General features: G+C 67.3%; 2 protein-coding genes and 1 long non-coding RNA gene across 3 annotated transcripts in view; 1 reads left to right on the top strand and 2 right to left on the bottom strand.

The window, feature by feature from the left end:
* Window positions 1-6,361, bottom strand: part of LOC101951416 (inactive phospholipase C-like protein 2) — a 40,417-nt gene extending 34,056 nt beyond the window's left edge. Inside the window, exon 1 of the mRNA XM_065577837.1 lies at window positions 6,145-6,361. Coding sequence (XP_065433909.1) covers window positions 6,145-6,258 — 114 coding nt within the window. The 5' untranslated portion in view covers window positions 6,259-6,361. The remainder of the gene's footprint in view (window positions 1-6,144) is intronic.
* LOC135977356 (uncharacterized) lies at window positions 2,217-11,785 on the top strand. The gene is made up of 2 exons (XR_010594811.1): window positions 2,217-5,015; window positions 10,171-11,785. It is a non-coding gene; the product is annotated as an uncharacterized LOC135977356 (long non-coding RNA).
* On the bottom strand, window positions 11,280-19,032 carry GHDC (GH3 domain containing). Its single transcript, XM_065577879.1, is given in 12 exon segments — window positions 11,280-12,897; window positions 13,753-13,841; window positions 15,007-15,140; window positions 15,409-15,480; window positions 16,179-16,368; window positions 16,635-16,755; window positions 16,757-16,813; window positions 16,815-17,096; window positions 17,098-17,211; window positions 17,565-17,701; window positions 17,890-18,152; window positions 18,980-19,032. Coding segments are annotated over 11 exon segments (1,653 nt in total). The 5' UTR covers window positions 18,146-18,152; window positions 18,980-19,032; the 3' UTR covers window positions 11,280-12,696.
* Window positions 19,033-19,837: the final 805 nt, after the last annotated feature.

The raw sequence follows: 19,837 nt of genomic DNA, 5'->3' as shown, positions 1-19,837 counted from the left end.
TGTGGTCTTTGAATGCTGACAGGGGAGTGTGGCTAGGATAGTCTGCATTGGGGGATGGGAGACTGGCTGACGGAGAATACCTGAGCATCTAACATGAGAACCCAGGAAGGGGTTAGAGGCCAGGTGACACCTTTGCAGGGCCTTGTGTCCCCCCACACTCCGTGACAACTGGTGGCAGAGGTGGGATCTACTGCACCCCGTGGACGGCGCTTCCTGCAGTAAGTGACTGGGGAGCAGTAAAACGAAGGGGGATCGACGGGGACCAAGGTGGGCTGAAGAGTCAGAGAGAGACGGTTCAGGGGACGATTAACCCCTGGGAATGTGTGACCAGTGAGAAGGACTTTTGCAGTAACAGGGTCCACCGGGGGATTGCAGTGAGCGGTCCCGGGACGGAGGAGTCTGCCGCTCGACCCTGGCAGAGAGGGGGTGACCTGAAGAAGGGATGGCACACTGGGGTCTCCCGGGAATGGTGGAAAGCGGAGAGCACAGGCCGGTGAGTGGCCAGCAGGAGGATGGATGCTAAACGCCTTAAGAGCGACCTGGTGGAGCTGTGCAGGCAGAGGGGGCTGCGCATTGGGAGGTCCACCAAAGAACAGCTCATTGCCCAGCTGGAGGAGGGGGATCGCTTGGAGGAACCGAGCCCTGTCCCTGAGGGAAGCCGCCCGGCGGATGCAGCGTGGGCCCCGGGGCCTGACATTGCTGGGAGGGGTCAGACTGCTGCCGAGGACATCCCGAGACCCTGCCTACCTGTGCCTAGGGGAGGGGTTGGGGGAAGCCCAGCGAATACCGAGGGCACTCTGACCCCGGCGGCCAGCAGGGGATTGTCCCGGCAGAGCTCCCCGTCCCTGGAATGGATGCGGCTGGAATATGACAGGGAGCTGAGACTGAAAGAGCTCGAGTTAAGGCAGCAAGAACTGAAGCAGAAGCAGGAAGAGAAGGAGAAACAACGTCAGCATGAGCTGGAACTGGCCAGGCTGAGGAGCAGTGGGGCCCCGGCTGCGGTGAGCGAGGGGGGACCCAAGACTGCAAAGAGCTTTGATAAGTGCTTCCTGGCCCAGCGTAAGGAGGGGGAGGACATGGATACCTTCCTGACGGCCTTTGAGAATACCTGCGAGCTGCTCCAGGTTGACCCTGCAGACAGGCTCCAGTTTCTCATCCCCTCACTGGACCCCACAGCCAGGGAGGTGTACAGCCGACTGAAAGGGGTGGAGACAGGGGACTACGAACTGTTCAGAAAGGCCCTGCTCCGCGAGTTTGGGCTGACCCCTGAGATGTACCGGAAAAGGTTCCGGAGTCAGCGTAAAACCCGTGAGGTCACATACCTACAACTAGCCAACCGGGCGCAGGGGTATACCCGCAAGTGGACAGCTGGGGCCCAAACTAAAGAGGACCTGCTTGACCTATTCGTACCGGAGCACGTGTATGAGCAGTGCCCATCCGACCTGAGGCGATGGTTGATGGACCAAAAGGCAGAGAACCCGCAGCACGCAGGCCAGCTGGCCGACGAGTTTGTGAACAGTCGGGCAGGGAATGACAGGGAGGAGTCCCAAAGGAACAGGCCCGCCACAACGCAGAGAGAGAGTCACCATGGGACCTCCCAGCGGGGAAATACGGAGAACGCCCACCAAAGGGGAACATCCAGCGTCAGGTCCATCCGACCGGCTCGAGGGGACCCATGGGACATGGGCTGCTACCACTGTGGCCAGAAAGGCCACATACGGGCCCAGTGCCCCAGGCTCAGGGACAGACTGAGCGGACCCAACCGACAGAGGGTTGACTGGGTAGAGACCCAGCCGGGCGAGAGGCAGCATTCCCAGGGAAGGGGGGCTGGCAGAGTACCACCTGCTAAGGAGGGAGGAGAGCTCCAGGCCAGCTCCTCTGGGGTGCTGGATGCTCCAGACTCAGGGTTTCTGGTTTATACGGTAGGCGCGGGGGCTGTCCCTCCGGAGAGAGTACCTTGTTCCCCTGGAGGTGGATGGGAGGAAGGTCAATGGATACTGGGATACGGGCGCAGAGGTGACGCTGGCCCGGCCCGAGGTGGTGGCCCCAGATCGGGTGGTGCCCGACACCTACCTGACCCTGACGGGGGGGGTGGGACCCCAGTCAAAGTGCCCGTGGCGAGGGTACACCTGAAGTGGGGGGGCCAAGGAGGGCCCAAAGGACATGGGGGTACACCCCTATTTGCCCACTGAGGTGTTGATGGGGGGGGCGGTCAGGTCTAGGTGGGGTTCCTGCCCTGGGGGCACTCGAGCACTGTAGACGTTTACTGCTGCCCCGCGAGGCCTGTGCTGGGTGCTGGCCCAGGGCAATCCCGACGGGCCTGGTCCGAGTACTTGGCCTTTCTTCCAACCAGATGCCCACTCCTCCCAGAACTGCCCTTCCGGCCCTCACAGCCGGCCCCTGCATCGGGGTCTTTGCTGAGGACTGAAGGTGCCACGTGGCTCCCGCTCCGCACTGGGGGAAGCTCCCCAACCCGCCCAGGAAAGAGGAGAGACCCACTGCCCAGTTCCTGCCAGGCGCCCCCAACACCACGTGACAAACGCTGCCCCCCACAATCCAGGCCCTGCAGGCCCAGCCATCTCATCAGGCCTCGGACAAAGGCAAGTGCCAAGAGGAAAGGAGGTGCCCGGCCCCCCGCAGAGGCGAGATTGGCCGGCTGCGTGCGGGGAACCCAGCGAGGCAGGAGCCGGGATCCAATTAGGGTGAAGGACATTTGCTCTAGAGCCATCTTGGCATCAGCTACGTGACGTGGCCGTGGGGGCTGCTTTGTCGTTCTACCCACAACTGCCCCTGCCAAACACCCCTTCTGCAGCCCCGCCCCCGCCCGGAGCTCCAGTCCCCCAGGCCGACTCCAGAGCTAACCTTCGCGCGGGGTCACGGGCACAGAGACCCAGTCCAGCGTTGGGGCAGGGCCGGGGCAGAGTCCGGGCGCGGGATGCAGCCGTCCCTCATGCCAAGGCCCGAGCCGCAGTGGCTCTTGGGAGGAGGGCACAGCAGCTGCCTCCGAACGGGCACCAGCAGGAAAAGCATGAGCCTGACGGGGCGGGTGGAGGTCTGGGGCAGTTGCATTGAGCAGAGCTTCTGCCTTGTGACCCCAGCCCCCAAAGAGCAAGCGGCGACGAGCTGTGTCACACAGCGACTGGACTCCTCTTCGCCCCATCCCACCATCTGGAGGAGAGCGCCCTTGGGATCAGGGCAGAGACAAGCCCAGCATGGAACTAACCCGTGGAACTCACAGCTGCAGGAGATCGTCAAGGCAAGGGGACCAGGGTGCCCAGGCATTCAGCGGGACTCAGAGAAGGGATTCGATTCAAAGGCCAGAGGGCACAGTTACGATCCTCAGTGTGACCGTCAGGGCGCAGACAGCAATTCCTGCCTCTTGTCTGTACGACCCTCCTGTAGATCCAGCCAGGTCCTGCAGCGCCGCTAGCTCAGAGAAGATGCACAGTCTCTGCACGCCCAGCCGCAGGGACGATCGCTGACTGCAGATGGCACCACCCCATATAGATATGCCCCCCGTTGCCCCGACGGCCAAGGGCCTCTCCAAGGGAGACTCTCGGGCCACCAGTAAGATACTCTGTGGGCAATTTTCCTCTCCAACGTCTTTGGCTGCAGGCTAAGGGGCGCGGGTCCCTGGTAGGTTTACACTGGCATCAGTGGTGGAATCTCTGATCTGAGGACATCCGTGACTCAGCCAGAGGTGAGGGGTCAATTGCAAGAGGGGTGGGCGAGGTTCTGTGGCCTGCGACAGGCAGGAGGTTAGACAAGATGATCACAGGGTCCCTTCTGGCCTTACAGTCCATGAGCTGGCCCATGGGGTCATTCCAGGCCCTGCAGAGCCCTGCTACGTCTCCCAGACTCGGGGAAATCAACCCAGCAAGCAGCTGGCGGGCGGAAAACGAGGGCAGAGCTGCAAATGGTTCCGGCTGCGGGCACCGCTGGGGAACCTTGGCCAGCGCAGCCGGAGCCGCGGCGTTCGGGGAGCCGCTCCCGGTCCATTTCATGCGCCCTGCCTTCCCACCCACAGCGCGCTCACAACCGTCCCACGAGGGCCCTGGGAACACAATGAAGCTGCTCAGTTGCCTGGAGAACGGGGAACAATCGCGCTGTAATTGCCCTGAACGCACATTACGAAGATCGCGAACGCTCCCTTTGCCAAGACAACGCGGTGCTCAACAAAGGAGGCGTGGGCCGGGGCCAGCAGCACGGGGAGCAGCCCACACGCCAGGTATTAATAGAACAGCAGCAATTTCATCTTAAAATAGGCTGTGAGAAGAGAGGAGGCGGGCTCTGGACAAAGGCGACCTATTGCACGGCCCAGCAATGGTGACGCAGGCACAACTGGGGACAGATTTAGAAATACACGTGCGACTCGCCACCCCCCCAGCTCCGGCGCATCCCCAGGACCGTCCTCGCCGGGGGCACATTCAGACCCTCCAGCAAGAGACTTCCCCTGCGAGCGAGTGCCCAGAGGTCAGGCAGGGAGCCACTCGAACGTTCCTCCTTCCACGGGGACGCACCAACCCACCAAGAAAAAGGGGGTGAAGCCCCCAGAACACAGAAGCAACGTCCCCTCCCCATGCACAGCCCTCAACGTCACTGAACAGAGCCGCTCCTAACCCCAGCCCTGGGGCCTCGGGACGCAAGGCGACTGGGGGCTGCCAGGGGGCCTGTGCATGGCAAGCCAGGGGGGCATCACCCAGACAGGCCCTGTCCCAAGGCGCGTACAACCCGGCAATGGTGCTGTGCGCACCTGGCTGAACTCTGAGCCCAGAGCGTCAGGGGCCAGCCCCCGGCCTGAACCCAACGGGTCGGCCCGGGCCAGGCCTTGTGCGCCTCCCCAGACGGGTCGCAGCCAGCCCCAGCAGGCGCCGAGACAACCCAGTCCGCCAGCTGCCCTGAGACCTGGAGCTGCCCCTCTCCCCCCGGCACGAGATAAACACGGACACCCGGGATGGGGACCCTTGGGAGCTGGATGAAGACCCACAGTGCAAGGCCCCCTCCCCTGCTCGCAGGTACAGTGAGGTCAATCCAAAGCCAATCCGCATTGACACCCCATGGGGCCCAGCGCCTTCTAGACAGATACCGATGGGGGCCCCGGGCCCTGCCCCCAGCCTTTCTGAGCAACTGGGAAGCCCCCCACAGCTCAGCATCACCTAGAGACCAGGCTGGATGGGAACAAGTGAACAGCCCCCCCTGCCCCCCACCGCTCCCCCAGCCCCCCTCGCCCTGCCTGCCTCCCCCGGGGCGCGTGGGGACACCCACCAGCCAGCTCCCCCTGTCGCTTTCTGCCCCAGTCAGGCCCAATGGTGGAGCCGTTTACCCAGGGGTGGGGGCTGGGGCAGGACCCCCCCGTTTGGTGGGGGAGGGGTATCTGGAGGCTATCAGTGAGCTGAGGGGGGTTAGCCTTAGGGAGGGGGAGACATGTAGTGAAGGACCAGAGGGAAACAGGAGCTGGGGCAGGGGCTCTGGATGGGGGGATCCCCAGAGGAAGGGGGGTCCCTGGTCCCATCCAGCAGGGAGGACGAGGGGGGGGGCAGAATGGGGGGGGCAAGCAGGGTGCGGGAATAGTGGGCAGCGATGCCAGGTGAGCAGGAAAGATGTGCGGGGGGGTGATGAGGATCCCGCCTGGGTGCGGGGGGTGGGAAGTTTCCTGGCGGGGGGAGGTGGGTGATGGGGGCCCCAAGGTCCCAGCCGGGGGATGGTATGTAGGTCCCAGGGTCCGGGGGGGGGGGCAGCTAATGCAGGTCCCAATCCGGTGGCTGAGGGGGGATGCAGGTCTGGGGGGGATGTGTGGCACCGCGGGGGGGGCAGATGATGCAAGTCCCGGCCAAGGAGGGCAGGGGGGATGCGGGGGCCTGGGGTCCCGGGTGGCGGGGCGGGCGGGGGGACTAAGAAGGGGCCGGTGATGCGGGTTCCGGCGGGGGGATTGTAGGGGGGCGCGGTGATGCGGGGGGGGCAGGGGGATGCGGGGGGGGCAGGGGGCCAGAGGGGGCCAGAGGGGGCCAGGGGGATGCGGGGAGTGCAGGGGGCCAGAGGGGGCCGGAGGGGGCCAGGGGGATGCGGGGAGTGCAGGGGGCCGGGGGGGCGGTGATGCGGGGGTGCAGGGGGGGCACGGGGGGGGGGCCGCGGTCCCGGTCTCACCTTCATGATGCTGGCGCGGGGCGCGGCGGGCACCGGGCTCCGCTCCGCCGAGTTCTCGCGGCTGCTGCCGGAGCCGGAGCTCGGGCTCCCCCCGCCCCGGGGCCCGTCCGCCATCCCCGGCTCGGGGCTCCGCGGCGGGGCCGCTCCCCAGCTCCGCCGCCCCGCGCCCCGCAGCCCCGCGCGGCTCTGCCGGGAGGCGGGGCGGGGCGGGGCGGGGGAGGGGCCCAGCCGAGCCCGCCCCGAGCTCCGAGCCTGACCCCCTGCCGCGCTGGGGCGAGGGGTCCGATCCGAGGCCAGCCCCAAAACACCCCCACCCCTGCCCTCTGCACCCCCAAACACCCCGCCCCATCCGCCCCCTGTCCTCTGCATCCCCCCAAAACACCCCCACCCCTGCCCTCTGCACCCCCAAACACCCCGCCCCATCCGCCCCCTGTCCTCTGCATCCCCCCCAAAACACCCCCACCCCTGCCCTCTGCACCCCCAAACACCCCGCCCCATCCGCCCCCTGTCCACTGCATCCCCCCCAAAACACCCCCACCCCTGCCCTCTGCACCCCCACACACCCCGCCCCATCCACCCCTGTCCTCTGCATCCCCCCCAAAACACCCCCACCCCTGCCCTCTGCACCCCAAACACCCCGCCCCATCCGCCCCCTGTCCACTGCATCCCCCCCAAAACACCCCACCCCTGCCCTCTGCACCCCCAAACACCCCGCCCCATCCACCCTGTCCTCTGCATCCCCCCACCCAAAACACCCCAACCCCTGCCCTCTGCACCCCCAAACACCCCGCCCCATCCGCCCCCCGTCCTCTGCATCCCCCCACCCAAAACACCCCCACCCCTGCCCTCTGCACCCCCAAACACCCCGCCCCATCCACCCCGTCCTCTGCATCCCCAAAACACCCCCACCCCTGCCCTCTGCACCCCCAAACACCCCGCCCCATCCACCCCCTGTCCACTGCATCCCCCCCAAAACACCCCCACCCCTGCCCTCTGCACCCCCAAACACCCCGCCCCATCCGCCCCCCGTCCTCTGCATCCCCACAAAAACACCCCCACCCCTGCCCTCTGCACCCCCACACACCCCGCCCCATCCGCCCCCTGTCCACTGCATCCCCCCAAAAACACCCCCACCCCTGCCCTCTGCACCCCCAAACACCCCGCCCCATCCACCCCGTCCTCTGCATCCCCCCAAAAACACCCCCACCCCTGCCCTCTGCACCCCCAAACACCCCGCCCCATCCGCCCCCCGTCCTCTGCATCCCCCCACCCAAAACACCCCCACCCCTGCCCTCTGCACCCCCAAACACCCCACCCCTGCCCTCTGCACCCCCACACACCCCGCCCCATCCACCCCCCGTCCTCTGCATCCCCCCAAAAACACCCCCACCCCTGCCCTCTGCACCCCCACACACCCCGCCCCATCCGCCCCTGTCCTCTGCATCCCCCCACCCAAAACACCCCCACCCCTGCCCTCTGCACCCCCAAACACCCCGCCCCATCCACCCCGTCCTCTGCATCCCCCCACCCAAAACACCCCCACCCCTGCCCTCTGCACCCCCAAATACCCCACCCCATCCGCCCCTGTCCTCTGCATCCCCCAACCCAAAACACCCCCACCCCTGCCCTCTGCACCCCCAAAGACCCCCGCCCCATCCACCCCATCCTCTGTATCCCCCCACCACTCTGCACCCCCAAACACCCCCCCATCTACCACATCCTCTGCATCCCCCCACCCCCCTGGACCTCCAAACACCCCCACCCCATCTACCCCATCCTCTGCACCCCCCACCCCTCCCCTCTGCACCCCCTCCCCTCTGTGCCCCAAACACCCCTGCCCTATCTGCCCAGACCACACAGCCCCGCCCTCTGCACCCCCACACCAACCAACTACCCCTACCCCCAAACTACCCCTACCCATTAACTACCCACCCCCAACTCATCCACTCACCCCACCCTCTACACCCCAAACACCCCACCCCATCTACACCCCCCCACTTTCTGCATTCTCCACACCCGAGCCCCCCACCCAACTACGCACCCCACATACCCCCACCCTCTGCATCCCACCCCCGCACACCACATCTGCACACTCACACACCCCAATACAGCCCCCCTCCCCAGCACAAACTGCTCCCCCCCACTCCAGACACCCATCAACACAACCCTATCAAGCCCCCCAAACACCCTCCCTGCACACAGCACTCACCCCAGCCCCCCAATCTACCCCCAGCAGGATCCCCCACCCCTCACCTCATCTGCCCCCCAAGCCTCCCATCTCAGCCCCCCCACTGGACCCCCCCCTCCCCACACAGAGTCAGTCAGTCGGGGGGGCAGGAGCGGGCGCTTGGCAGCACATAACTTCCCTCTCTAAGCCGTGAGAATAGATCCTACTGCCCCTGCCCCACCTACTTGCTAACCCTTGATGTGGTCGTTGTTTGATCCGGATTGTGAGCTCGGTGCAGCTGGGCCACTCCCAGCCCACGGGGGCCCTGCGCTGCCAGGGCTGGGTGGCACCTGCGAACAGCCAGACTGGGTCAGAGCAAGGGTCCGTCTAGCCCAGTGTCCTGTCCGACCGTGGCCACTGCCAGGCGCCCCAGAGGGGATGAACAGAACAGGGAATCATCAAGTGATCCATCCCCAGGTTCTGGCACACAGAGGCGAGGGACACCATCCCTGCCCAGCCTGGCTCATAGCCATTGATCGACCTGTCCTCCAGGAACTTACTTCGCTCTTTTATCTCAGTTGGGGTCCAGGCAGCACCCGGCGTGCCGGAGCCCTGATCTCGGTTGGGGTCCGGGCAGCACCGGGTGCGATGGGGCCCTGATCTCGGTTGGGGTCTGGGCAGCGCCCAGCGTGCCGGGGCCCTGATCTCGGTTGGGGTCTGGGCAGCACCCGGCGTGCCGGGGCCTTGATCTCGGTTGGGGTCTGGGCAGCGCCCAGCGTGCCGGGGCCCTGATCTCGGTTGGGGTCTGGGCAGCGCCGGGTGCGATGGGGCCCTGATCTCGGTTGGGGTCTGGGCAGCGCCCGGCGTGCCGGGGCCCTGATCTCAGCTAGGATCTCCAGGGGCAACCATAACACAAACAGGGCCGCCCAGAGGATTCAGGGGGTCTGGGGCAAAGCGGGGGAGCTGCGGCGCTTGTACTCACCTGGCAGCGGTCCGGGTCTTCGGCGGCATTTCGGCGTTGGGGGGGCCCTTCAGTCGCTCCATGTCTTCGGCAGCACTGAAGGACCCGCCGCCGAAATGCCGCCGAAGACCCAGACCGACGCCAGGCCAGAGCTTGCGGGGCCCCTGCAGGGCCCGGGACAAATTGCCCCACTTGCCCCCCCTCTGGGCGGCCCTGAGCACAAATAACCCAACTCATTCCGGGTTGCAAAGCAGCCAGTGGTAATTTCAGGCCAGCGGGCTGAGGTGTTCCTGGCAGCAGCTAATCACCCCATGTGAGTGCTTAGAGCCGCCCCAGCACTGGGCCTGTCTCCGTTGATTCCAGGGAGGGAGGCGTAAGGAGATTAGCTCCATGCAAAGCCCCACTGCACCTGGCACTCCGGCCCCGGGAGCCTGCCGTCGGCTGGGCTTCATCGCACACAGAGGGGCGCTGAGGGGAGGAAATGAATTCGTCCACTGGTGTGGGCCCTTGTGAGGGGACGGACCCCCTGCCGCTTCCCTGCAGTGCGGGCTGTGAGGGGCCCCAAACTGCAGGCAGGAAAGGTCCCTGACCCCGTGTGTGCAATGCCCCGGGCTGCACGGGCCACGTCCACTCAGACACACAGACGTTCCCGTTCCATAGCAGCGACTAACCCGGCTTCCACCCGGGCGCTGGAGCAGGTGGCAGCGAGGGAAAAGAAAATAAAGCGAGTAGCCTGTGGGCTCCAGCGTAGAGAACGCAGGGATGGGCCCCAGGGACGGCAGCGCCGCGGGACGCTCACCGGCACAGGGCATCGGGACAGGGACAAGAACGGGATGGGGAACATCTCAGTGCGCCCCTGGGAAGGCTGCGTCCATGTGTATATATATCTCCTGTCTAGGGCTCACCCTGGTCTCCTCGGTTGCTGCCCCCACAGCAGGAAAACAATCCAGCAGAGGCCAAGGCCCCGCGGCTCCCACCAGGCACGCCGAGGACCAGACGGAATTCCTGCAAGCCAAGCCAGGGCTGAAATCACTCGCGCTGCTCCCACGTGCCGCCCAGGTTACTGTGCGGGTCAGTGCCGGTCCCTGCAGAGTTAATCTCAGACTGCCCTGAGCCGCCCAGGGAGCAGGCTGGGGCCCTGGACCGGCGAGTGCTTTGGAGCGGGCCAGGCGTACTCTGACCGTGGCAAAGCATCACTCGGCACCAGGTACTGCAGGAGGGCGGCTGGGTCTGCGCTGCAGAGGCCGGCTGCCCCTAATGCAGCCCGGAGGAGGGCGGGAGGGTGGCAGAAGGTGGATTTGAATGGAGCCTGCAGGAGGGACCGGGCCCATTAACTCACGGGCTGATGGCTGGGCACGCAGCAGGCCCTGACGGGGTGCTGTACGGAGCCAGCCGCCCCCCAGAATCCAGCCAGGGGGCTTTCACCCTGCGCTTCGCAGAGCGGGAGCCCCTGGCGCGAGGCCAGGCGTGCCGGCTCCCAGCAGAGCTCCAGGCCCCTCTCCCTGCCCCAGCCCACCAACATTTTTTCTCCACTTGCAACCAGAACGTTGGTTGAAACTTTTTCGCCCAGCATGGACGGGGCGGGGGGGCCAGGGCCTTTTGCCAGCGCATTTTCTAGGCTGATGAGCAATTTCAGTGCCACGCTGGGGGCTGCTTTGTGTGTCTTCCTAAGGCAAGACCTCCTGCCAGGGGCTTTGCTTTCCCGACCCCAGGCCCAGCTGTCCGCTCCAGCAGGCTTCCTACGCATCACAGCTCAGCTGCCTTCAGAATAAAACCGTAACAAGCTGTTGGGAAGAGCCGGGTCCTGTGCCCGCTGTGCTTGGATCTCACAGGCAGCCAGACGGTCCCAGGGCCCCCTCGACAGATGCCGAACTGGTGAAATATTCATGGGGCGGCTGCCTCGTAACAGATACAAGGGGAACTCGTTAATCAAGCCCAGAGTCGGCCTTCGAGCTAGAAATCTCTTAATGGGGATTAAAGTCCCAATCACAGCGCAGGGCCCGGTGGTTATGTTCAGAGATAATCCGGCTTTATTTTGCTTTTTTGAAACATTAAAAGCAGCCCCCCCCCCCCCCGCCCCATTGTTTCATAAACCGGAGGGCACGTGCTGCAGAGCAGCTTACGGGCTGCCGGCGATCTCGGCCTCCCAAGCGCCAGCCCCTGCCCCTGCCCCTGCCCCGCAGGGCCGCACAAGCGCAGGAGCAGATCCCACGCGCCGTGCCCCAGGATGCTGGCACAATGTAGGACACCATAGCCGGGAGCTTCAAGCCAGGGGGCAGGTTAGTAAGCACCAGGTGCGACATCCATACCTGCCCTGCAGCTCCCGCAGCAGCCCCAGCTCAGCTCCACGCAGCAGAGCGATTTGGTTCCCAGCCCTGCAAACCAAGGGCCTGTCAGCGCCGTGTGGGCCCCAGGATAAAGGGGTGGTTCCCCCATGTCTTTGGCCTCCCTTCTGCAGCCACCACCTTCCACCCCAGAGGTGGCTGCATTCCCAGGGTGCTGCAGAGGCAGAGCCTGGGGCAAAAGGCACAAGCAGAACGCCTGGTAATAAATGTGTCAGGAAGGATCACAGTCACGCAGCCGCGGGAGAGGAGAGACTCCAGCTTCCTCTGCAGCCAGCCAGCCCTCGTGCTGCTCCGCTGACGGAGGAAGTAGGGTGCACTGGTCGGAGCATTCGCCGGGGTTCAATTCCTGGCTCTGCCCCAGAGGCTCCGGGCCCCTCTGAGCCGCAGCCCCCAAGCGGCGCCATGGGGAGACCAGCCCTGCGCTGCCCCGCTGCCAGCAGCGCAGACTCTGGGGAAGGGGCAGCTGCTGCCCTTTAGCGATCAGCCCTGATCTCACCAGCCGCCTCAACCTCTTCAACCCCCCTGCCCCGGGCAAACCTCCTTCCCCACCTGGGGGCACAGGGCAGCCAGCCCTGCTTCTCCCCATGCCAGGGGCTGGGTCTCCAAACAGCCAGCACCTGGCGCCAAGCTGGGCGGTGAACTTGACGCTGGCGCCATCTGGTGGACGAGCCGCTCCCCGACAGGGCCATGCTTGGCGCAGCATCGCCAGCAGGTCGGGCCCCGAACACAGGGAGCTGGCAGGTCTCAGGGGTGGGATCAGGCAACTTCTCCACTCTGCCCCGTGCCCTTGGGCTGCAGGCGGGGGCCCGCGGCTCCCCACAGCGCGCTCTGTGACGGGGAGGCCACGCAGGATGCAGCGCGCCAACAGGGCCCCCCCGCCTGCGGTAGCACCATGAAACGCTGTGCATGCCTCCCCCCAGCTCTGCGGGCAGTCTCTGCCAGACAGGGAGCTGCCCCACGGGACCTCCCCAGCCTCCTGCCCCACACCAGGGACCCTCCCTGCCCCCCTGCGAGCGGCAGCACAAGCAGAGCCCGAGCGAGGGCACGCTGGGCCAACGGCACCGCAGGGCTGGCCGGCCTCACGAGACGACTCTTCTCTGGATGAAGTGCAGCAGGCGCTTCTCCCTCAGGACTCTGGCCATGGGGCCCGGGGAGCCCGCAGCATCCCGCAGCTCCCTGAAGGCCCCGGCCGCCACCAGGTGCAGCCGCACCGGCCCAATGCTGCCCTTTAAGCGGAAGGTTTTGTAGACCGGAAAATCCTCCTGGAGACACTGATCCAGCTGCAGGAAGAGAGAGGGGTGCAGCTGAGCTCCGGCCCCGGGAGCCGAGGTTCGCGTCAGACCCTCCACCTCACACGTGCCCCAAAGCTCCTTCTAACCCCACAGGTCGCCAGCCTGGCCTGGCTAGGCCCGGCAAGCCCAGGCGCCTCTGCCCACAGTGGCCGTCCCAGCTGCGGCCGGGGGAAGGTGCCAGATGTCCTGCAGTGCCGGGACACTGTTAGCAGGAGGGGCTCTCCCCGATCCATGTTTTTCTCCTCTCATTTGCATCTGGAGGGTCTCGTTACCCCTGGCAACATCCAGGCCCCTTTGAAATCCAGCTCTGCTCCCAGCCTCGGTCAGACCTTGTGGCGAGGAGTTCCACTGGCCAAGCGTCTGGCTCTTCTGCTGTACCAAGCGCCCCCCTGCGCCGTGAGGGTGACGGTGCCTGTCTCTGCCCCAGACATTGCTGTGTGCACCCTTGTGCGCTCCCAGCCTGGGAACGCACTAAAAGCCAAGGCCCTGTCCCCAGCAGCGCAGCTGGAACCGCTCCACGTCCAGGTCTGGCTGTGCAGCCAGCCGACCTGGGCACCTGATCCGAGAGTGCTGCCACCTAGTGGCCAACCCCAGCCATGGCAGCACAGACCTCCCCGGGGGAAAACCCCAGGCCAGGCGGGGGCACCTGTGCGGCGCTTTTGGGGCCAGAGCCCCGTGCTGGGAGCAGCCCCGAGCTGGCAGGATCGCTCCCTCCTGCAGGCTGGAGGAGGAAGGGCTCCACCCTCCAAAGCCTTCCAGGGGCAGGGGGACACCCATCTGCCCATGGCACCAACTGCCCCAGCCCAGCCCTGCCCCATGCCGCTGCTTCCCCAAGCCGCTCACCTTATAGCGCTGCACCTCCGACAGATCACGCACGCCCCGCAGCTCCACGAACACCTGGTAATGGGGGGCGCAGACCCCAGAGGAGGCACCTGGGGGGCAGCACGGACCCACGTTAACCCACCCAGCTGGAAGGGCAGGAGAGACACCCCACGCTGGGAGCTGAGGGATGGGGGTGGAAAAAACCCTGTGGCGGGGCAGGGACCCAGACCACCCTGGGGGCAGCACCTGGCTCTACAGACACAGAGCCGCTCCCAGGTGTCATCAAACCGCTTCCTCCTCAGCGGAGCACTGGGATCCGGACCTCACGTGGGGATCCAATGGGCTTCACCCAGCCTAGCCGGGCCACTCCACAACACCAAGGCTAGTGCCAGGCAGAGCCCCGGGCAGCTCGGCCCCCTGTGACGAAGTGGGGCTGGTCTTAATGTTTCCTCTGAATACAGTGTAGGTGCCTCAGTTTCCCCTATGCCTTTCTTAAGTCTCCTAGCAACAAGTGGCCAGGGCCCTTCCCCCCTGCAAGGGGATAGCTAAAGGTGAACAAAGAGATCAGGTGACCTCCTGGCCCAGGAAAGAGACAAAGCCCAGAGAAGGAGGGGCTGGAGGGGGTTTTCAGTTTGGAGCTGGCTGGGGACGGGAAGTGAGTGCAGACGGGGGGTGTCTGGCTCACTGGGCCCCAGGATCGATCCGGCTGAGGGGGTCCCGTTCGCTGGACCGACAAGCTCTGTTTTAGACCCTGTTCCTGTCATCGAATAAACCTCTGTGTTACTGGCTGGCTGAGAGTCACGTCTGACTGCGAAGTGGGCGGTGCAGGACCCCTCTGGCTTCCCCAGGACCCTGCCTGGGTGGACTCGCTGTGGGAAGCACACGGAGGGGCATATGCTGAATGCTCCCAGGAGAGACCCCGGAGGTGAAGCCATGTGAGCTTGTTGCCCTGAAGACAGTCTGTTCCGAGGGAGAGGAGGCTCCCCAGAGTCCTGACTGGCTTTGTGGGGAGCAGTTCCAGGAGCATCGCCCGGGGACTCCGTGACACCCCCGCAACCAGGCCCTGCTGAGCCAGGCTGGGGGCACGGCCAGCCGGGCTTGAGCACAGTCAGGGTCAGGCAAACCCAGGGGTGCTGAAAGGAGCAGCAGCAGCCCCGGAGGCAGAGCCAGTGGGGCAGAGGGGGGCCAGGCCGTCTCAAGCCAGGAGTCCAGGGCGTACAGGGCCCTTGGCCAGGCCATGCCAGCATGGGGCTGGGTACCGGGAGCGACACTTACCCAGAAGGCTGCTCTCTGCGCAGACGTAATCGACCAGCCGGGCTCCCGGCCACATGGCCACGGCGCGGCGCAGGCTCTGGTAGAAGCGCTCCTCGGGGACGCCTTCCCCACGCACGCTCAGGGTCTGGCTCAGCCTGGGGAGCCAAGGGCAGGGGGGGAGGGTGGGAATCAGGTGACTCCGCCTGTGCCAGCAGGGGGCAGTGCCGTGGCCTCAGACCCTCTGGCCAGAACAGCCCCACCCCCACCCTCAAAGCACTGGGGAGGGGAGCCCCCACCCCACTTCAGCCTCCCCCCAAAGCACCCTGCAGGGGCAGCTCCCATCTGGTCCCCAGCGTTCCCCAGGCAGCAGCCGAGTGAGTGGGGAGCCAGCAGGGGGGGGGGGGTGGAGCTGACTCTCCCCACCTGCGCACGAGCTCCACCACGGGGCACTGGTTATGGAATTCAGCCACCTTCAGCACCTCCCCGACGCGGCACCTAACGGACAAAGAGGGAGAGAGAACATGAGACACGGCCGTATCCCCCCGCAACCGGCCCCATTCCATCGCGGCCTCCCATGAACAGCAGGGGGCATATCGGGGTGGGGGGTGGGGGCAGATGCTGAGAGGTGGGGGGCAGGGGGCATGGGGTGTACGGGACTGGTAGGGGGTGTATGGGGGGGTGGTGGAGCATAGAGGACTGGTGGGAGACGCAGGGCTTATGGGGGTGGCGGAGCAGAGGGGACTGGTGCGGGGCGCAGGTCGTGTGGGGGTGGCGGAGCAGAGGGAACTGGTGGGAGACGCAGGGCGTGTGGGGGTGGCAGAGCAGAGGGGACTGGTGGGGGGCGCAGGGCGTGTGGGGGTGGCAGAGCATAGAGGACTGGTGCGGGGCACAGGGCGTGTGGGGGTGGCGGAGTAGAGGGGACTGGTGCGGGGCGCAGGGCGTGTGGGGGTGGTGGAGCACAGGGGACTGGTGCGGGGCGCAGGGCGTGTGGGGGTGGCAGAGCAGAGGGGACTGGTGGGGGGCGCAGGGCGTGTGGGGGTGGCAGAGCATAGAGGACTGGTGCGGGGCGCAGGGCGTGTGGGGGGTGGCGGAGCAGAGGGGACTGGTGCGGGGCGCAGGGCGTGTGGGGGTGGCGGAGCAGAGGGGACTGCTGCAGGGCACAGAGTGTGTGGGGGTGGCAGGAAAGGGGGCACCTGGACAATCCAGCCTGGGCTGTCAGCACCAGCTCGTACTCCGGGCCCGCCTGCACGTCCGCCAGCAGCACGGTCCCCGGGGGCCCCTCAGCGCCTGTCCCCGCCGGCAGGAACTCGCAGAAAGCCCAGTCTGGGCACAGCAGGTAGTGGGAGTCGGGCTGCTCCGGCCACAGGTTCACCCCGAGCAGAGCTGGTGGGGGACACTGGGTCAGTCAACAGGGAGAGCACACGGCCCCCCGGCCCCCGCAGACAGACCCATAGCAGCCCCTTGTGCAGCATAGAGCTGTTGCTGCCTCGGGGGCGGGGGGCTGGAAACACCCTCACAGCCAGCGCTGGCCCCCCCATTGCTACGCAGGGCTGGGGCTCACTGCACCCCCCACTGGGCTCTGCTTACGGGGCTGCTGCCTGCACACGGCGCTGACCTGCCCCTGCCTGGCCCGGCCGATGCCCCTTTACCTCCTGCGGTGCCGTAGAAGGGGCAGTAGAAGGGGAGGCCCTGGCACTCCGACTCCCGCAGGGCCTCCCCGTAGAGCTGCTCGCCACTGGGCTCTGCCGCCACCACCACCTGGAGCCGCGGGCCACAGGCGCCGGGCGACGCCGTCCCAGCCCCTGGCGCACTCTGCCCTCAGCTCCGCCCGCCCGCGCTGCGTCGGGCGCCAGCAGCTGCTCCAGCCGGCGCCGGGTCCCCTCAGGCAGCTCCAGCCGGGGACTCAGCCTCCCCAAGGCCAGGTCCTGCGCCAGGCCCTCCCAGCCGGCGCGCAGCACGCCCAGGGCATCGTACAGCTCCGAGACCAGCCCGGCCTCCAGCGCCCGCAGCTCCCGCTCCCGCAGGGCAAACAACAGCTGCACATACAGGGCCGCGGCGCGCGAGGGCACCGTGCCCGCCTCCTCCGGAGTGCAGTACAGGGTGGGCAGCGGCCCAGGCTGCGGCCGGCAGGGAGCATCCCCGGGCCCAGGAGAAGCGGGCAGTGCCCTGCGGGCTCAGGGCCTCCGGGAAGACTCTGCTCAGGACGTCCAGGTACAACACGGGCCCCTGGGTGGGGACAGAGCGAGATGGAGACAGAGCCAGGGCAGACAGACACAGTCACTGTATTCCCCTGCCCCCGGGTACATGCCTGTAACACCCCCTCCCTCCCCCCCCCGGGGAACAGCCCAGCCTAGGGCACCTCCCTCCCCTGTAGCTTTCTCCCACTCAGCCACCCGACGGGGGGCAGCCTCCCCCCAGCCCCCTCGGGCTCAGCCCCAGGTTGGTGCAGCAGGGCCGTGTGCCACACGGATGGGGGCCGAGGCACATTCCTGCCCCCCGGGCACCCTGAAGAGGCCCCGAGACCCGCGGGGGAGGGGGGAGCCCCGGCCTGCAAGACCTGCCCGGCTGCCCCCACGTACCTGCAGGGGGGAGTCCGCGGTGCAGCTGCTCCGAAGCAGAGCCCAGGCCCCCGTCGGCAGTGCCGGGTGGGCAGGGGTCTCGCCCCCGTTGGAGCCGCGCTCTGCCAGGGGGCGACGCGCCCGGAACACGGCCGAGTCTGCGGGGAGAACGTGCCGGGGTCAGGCTGAGCCCCCCACGCCCTGCTGGGAGGGGCCAGCCCAGCCCACCCCCGTCCCCCCGCCGGGCTCTGGGCTGCCCACAAGGGGCCGGGGCCCAGGGGCTGGCACCCTCGCCCAGCGCCGGGCCCTGCCTGCCCGCGGGGCGCCCGACGTCCTGCCCCGGTACCTGGCTCCGCGGCCCCGGCTCCCCCCAGCAGCCGCAGCAGGAGGCGCTCCTGGCTCCGCCGCACGTCCTTGGACGCCTGCTCCAGGTGCCGGCGCTGCCAGCCCACGGCCCGGCCCAGCACCCGCAGCGCCAGCCAGTGCCAGAGAACGAGCCCCCAGGGCCGCCGCCGGGACCCCCAGCATCCCGCGCCCACCGGGCGGCAGCGCCAGGCCCAGAACAGCAGCGCCAGCACCACGGCCAGCCCGGCGAGCAGCATCGCGGCACTGTGGGGAGGGGGATTGTCAGCACAGAGAGAGACATGGCCCCCCAGTGCCCCCCACAACCTCACCCGGGCCCCCCCACCTCAATGGTCCCCAATGCCCCCACAACCCCCCCGGACCCCCGACCTCAATGGTCCCCAATGCTCCCCCGGGCCCCCCCCCACCTCAATGGTCCCCAGTGCCCCCCACAACCCCACCCAGGCCCCCAGTGCCCCCCACAACCTCACCCGGGCCCCCAGTGCCCCCCACAACCTCACCCGGGCCCCCCACAACCTCACCCGGGCCCCCAGTGCCCCCCACAACCCCACCCGGACCCCAGTGCCCCCCACAACCTCACCTAGCCCCCCCACCTCAATGGTCCCCAATGTCCCCACAACCCCCCCCGGACCCTCCCACCTCAATGGTCCCCAATGCTCCCCAACCCCACCCGGGCCCCCAGTGCCCCCCACAACCTCACCCGGGCCCCCAGTGCCCCCCACAACCTCACCCGGGCCCCCCACAACCTCACCCGGGCCCCCAGTGCCCCCCACAACCCCACCCGGACCCCAGTGCCCCCCACAACCTCACCTAGCCCCCCCACCTCAATGGTCCCCAATGTCCCCACAACCCCCCCCGGACCCTCCCACCTCAATGGTCCCCAATGCTCCCCAACCCCACCCGGGCCCCCAGTGCCCCCCACAACCTCACCTAGCCCCCCCACAACCTCACCCGGGCCCCTAGTGCCCCCCACAACCTCACCCGGACCCCCCCACCTCAATGGCCCCCAATGCCCCCCCAACCCCACCCGGGCCCCCCAGTGCCCCCGCCCCGCTGGGAGCCGCGTCTCCTACCAGCCCCCCCGTGTCCCCCCCGGATATCCCGCCTCCTGCTGAACTGACGGAGAATTAAAGGGACGGGAGCGGCCTCCGCTCTTAAAGGGCCAGATGCCGATTGACCCCCCCGGCTCTGCCCCCCCCAAGGGGCTGTGGTGTCCCTGGGGCCCCAGGATGGACCAAACTGGGGGGGTCCTGTTGTCTGTGCCTGCAAGACCAGTCTTGGGCCGTGTTCCTGTCGTCTAAATAAACCTTCTGCTTTACTGGCTGGCTGAGAGTCCTGGTGAATCGCAGGAAGGGGGGTGCAGGGCCTGGTCTCCCCCAAACTCCCTGACACCACCCCGGAACGGGGGTCCCCCCCTGCAGCCCCCGGGGCAGGGGGCACCCAGGGCTGGGCTAGCAGGGCCGGGAGTGGGGGGCACCGGCAGAGCTGGGGAGGGCACTGGCAGAGCTGGGGGGGGCAGAGCTGGGGGAGCAGGGCCAGGAGTGGGGGGCACCAGCAGAGCTGGGGGGGGGCAGGGCCGGGAGTGGGGGGGCTCCGTCAGAGCTGGGGGGGCAGGGCCGGGAGTGGGGGGGCTCCGGCAGGGCTGGGAGGGGGGGGAACCCAGGGCTGGGCTGGCAGGGCCGGGAGTGGGGGGACACTGGCAGAGCTGGGGGGGGCAGGGCCAGGAGTGGGGGGGCACCGGCAGAGCTGGGGGGGGCAGAGCCGGGAGTGGGGGGCACCGGCAGAGCTGTGGAGGGCATTGGCAGAGCTGGGGGGGCCAGGGCCGGGAGTGGGGGGGCACCGGCAGCGCTAATCGCAGATCCTGGGGCCAAGGGCTCTGGGCACCACCCCCGGGGAGCTGGGCAAGGCCAGAGGCAGGAATCACCAAACCT

This window comes from Chrysemys picta, chromosome 24 (assembly GCF_011386835.1).
Source record: "Chrysemys picta bellii isolate R12L10 chromosome 24, ASM1138683v2, whole genome shotgun sequence".
Taxonomy (NCBI): Eukaryota; Metazoa; Chordata; order Testudines; family Emydidae; genus Chrysemys; species Chrysemys picta.
The sequence above is the reverse complement of the archived record's forward strand: the minus strand, read 5'-3'. Positions and strand labels throughout refer to the sequence as shown.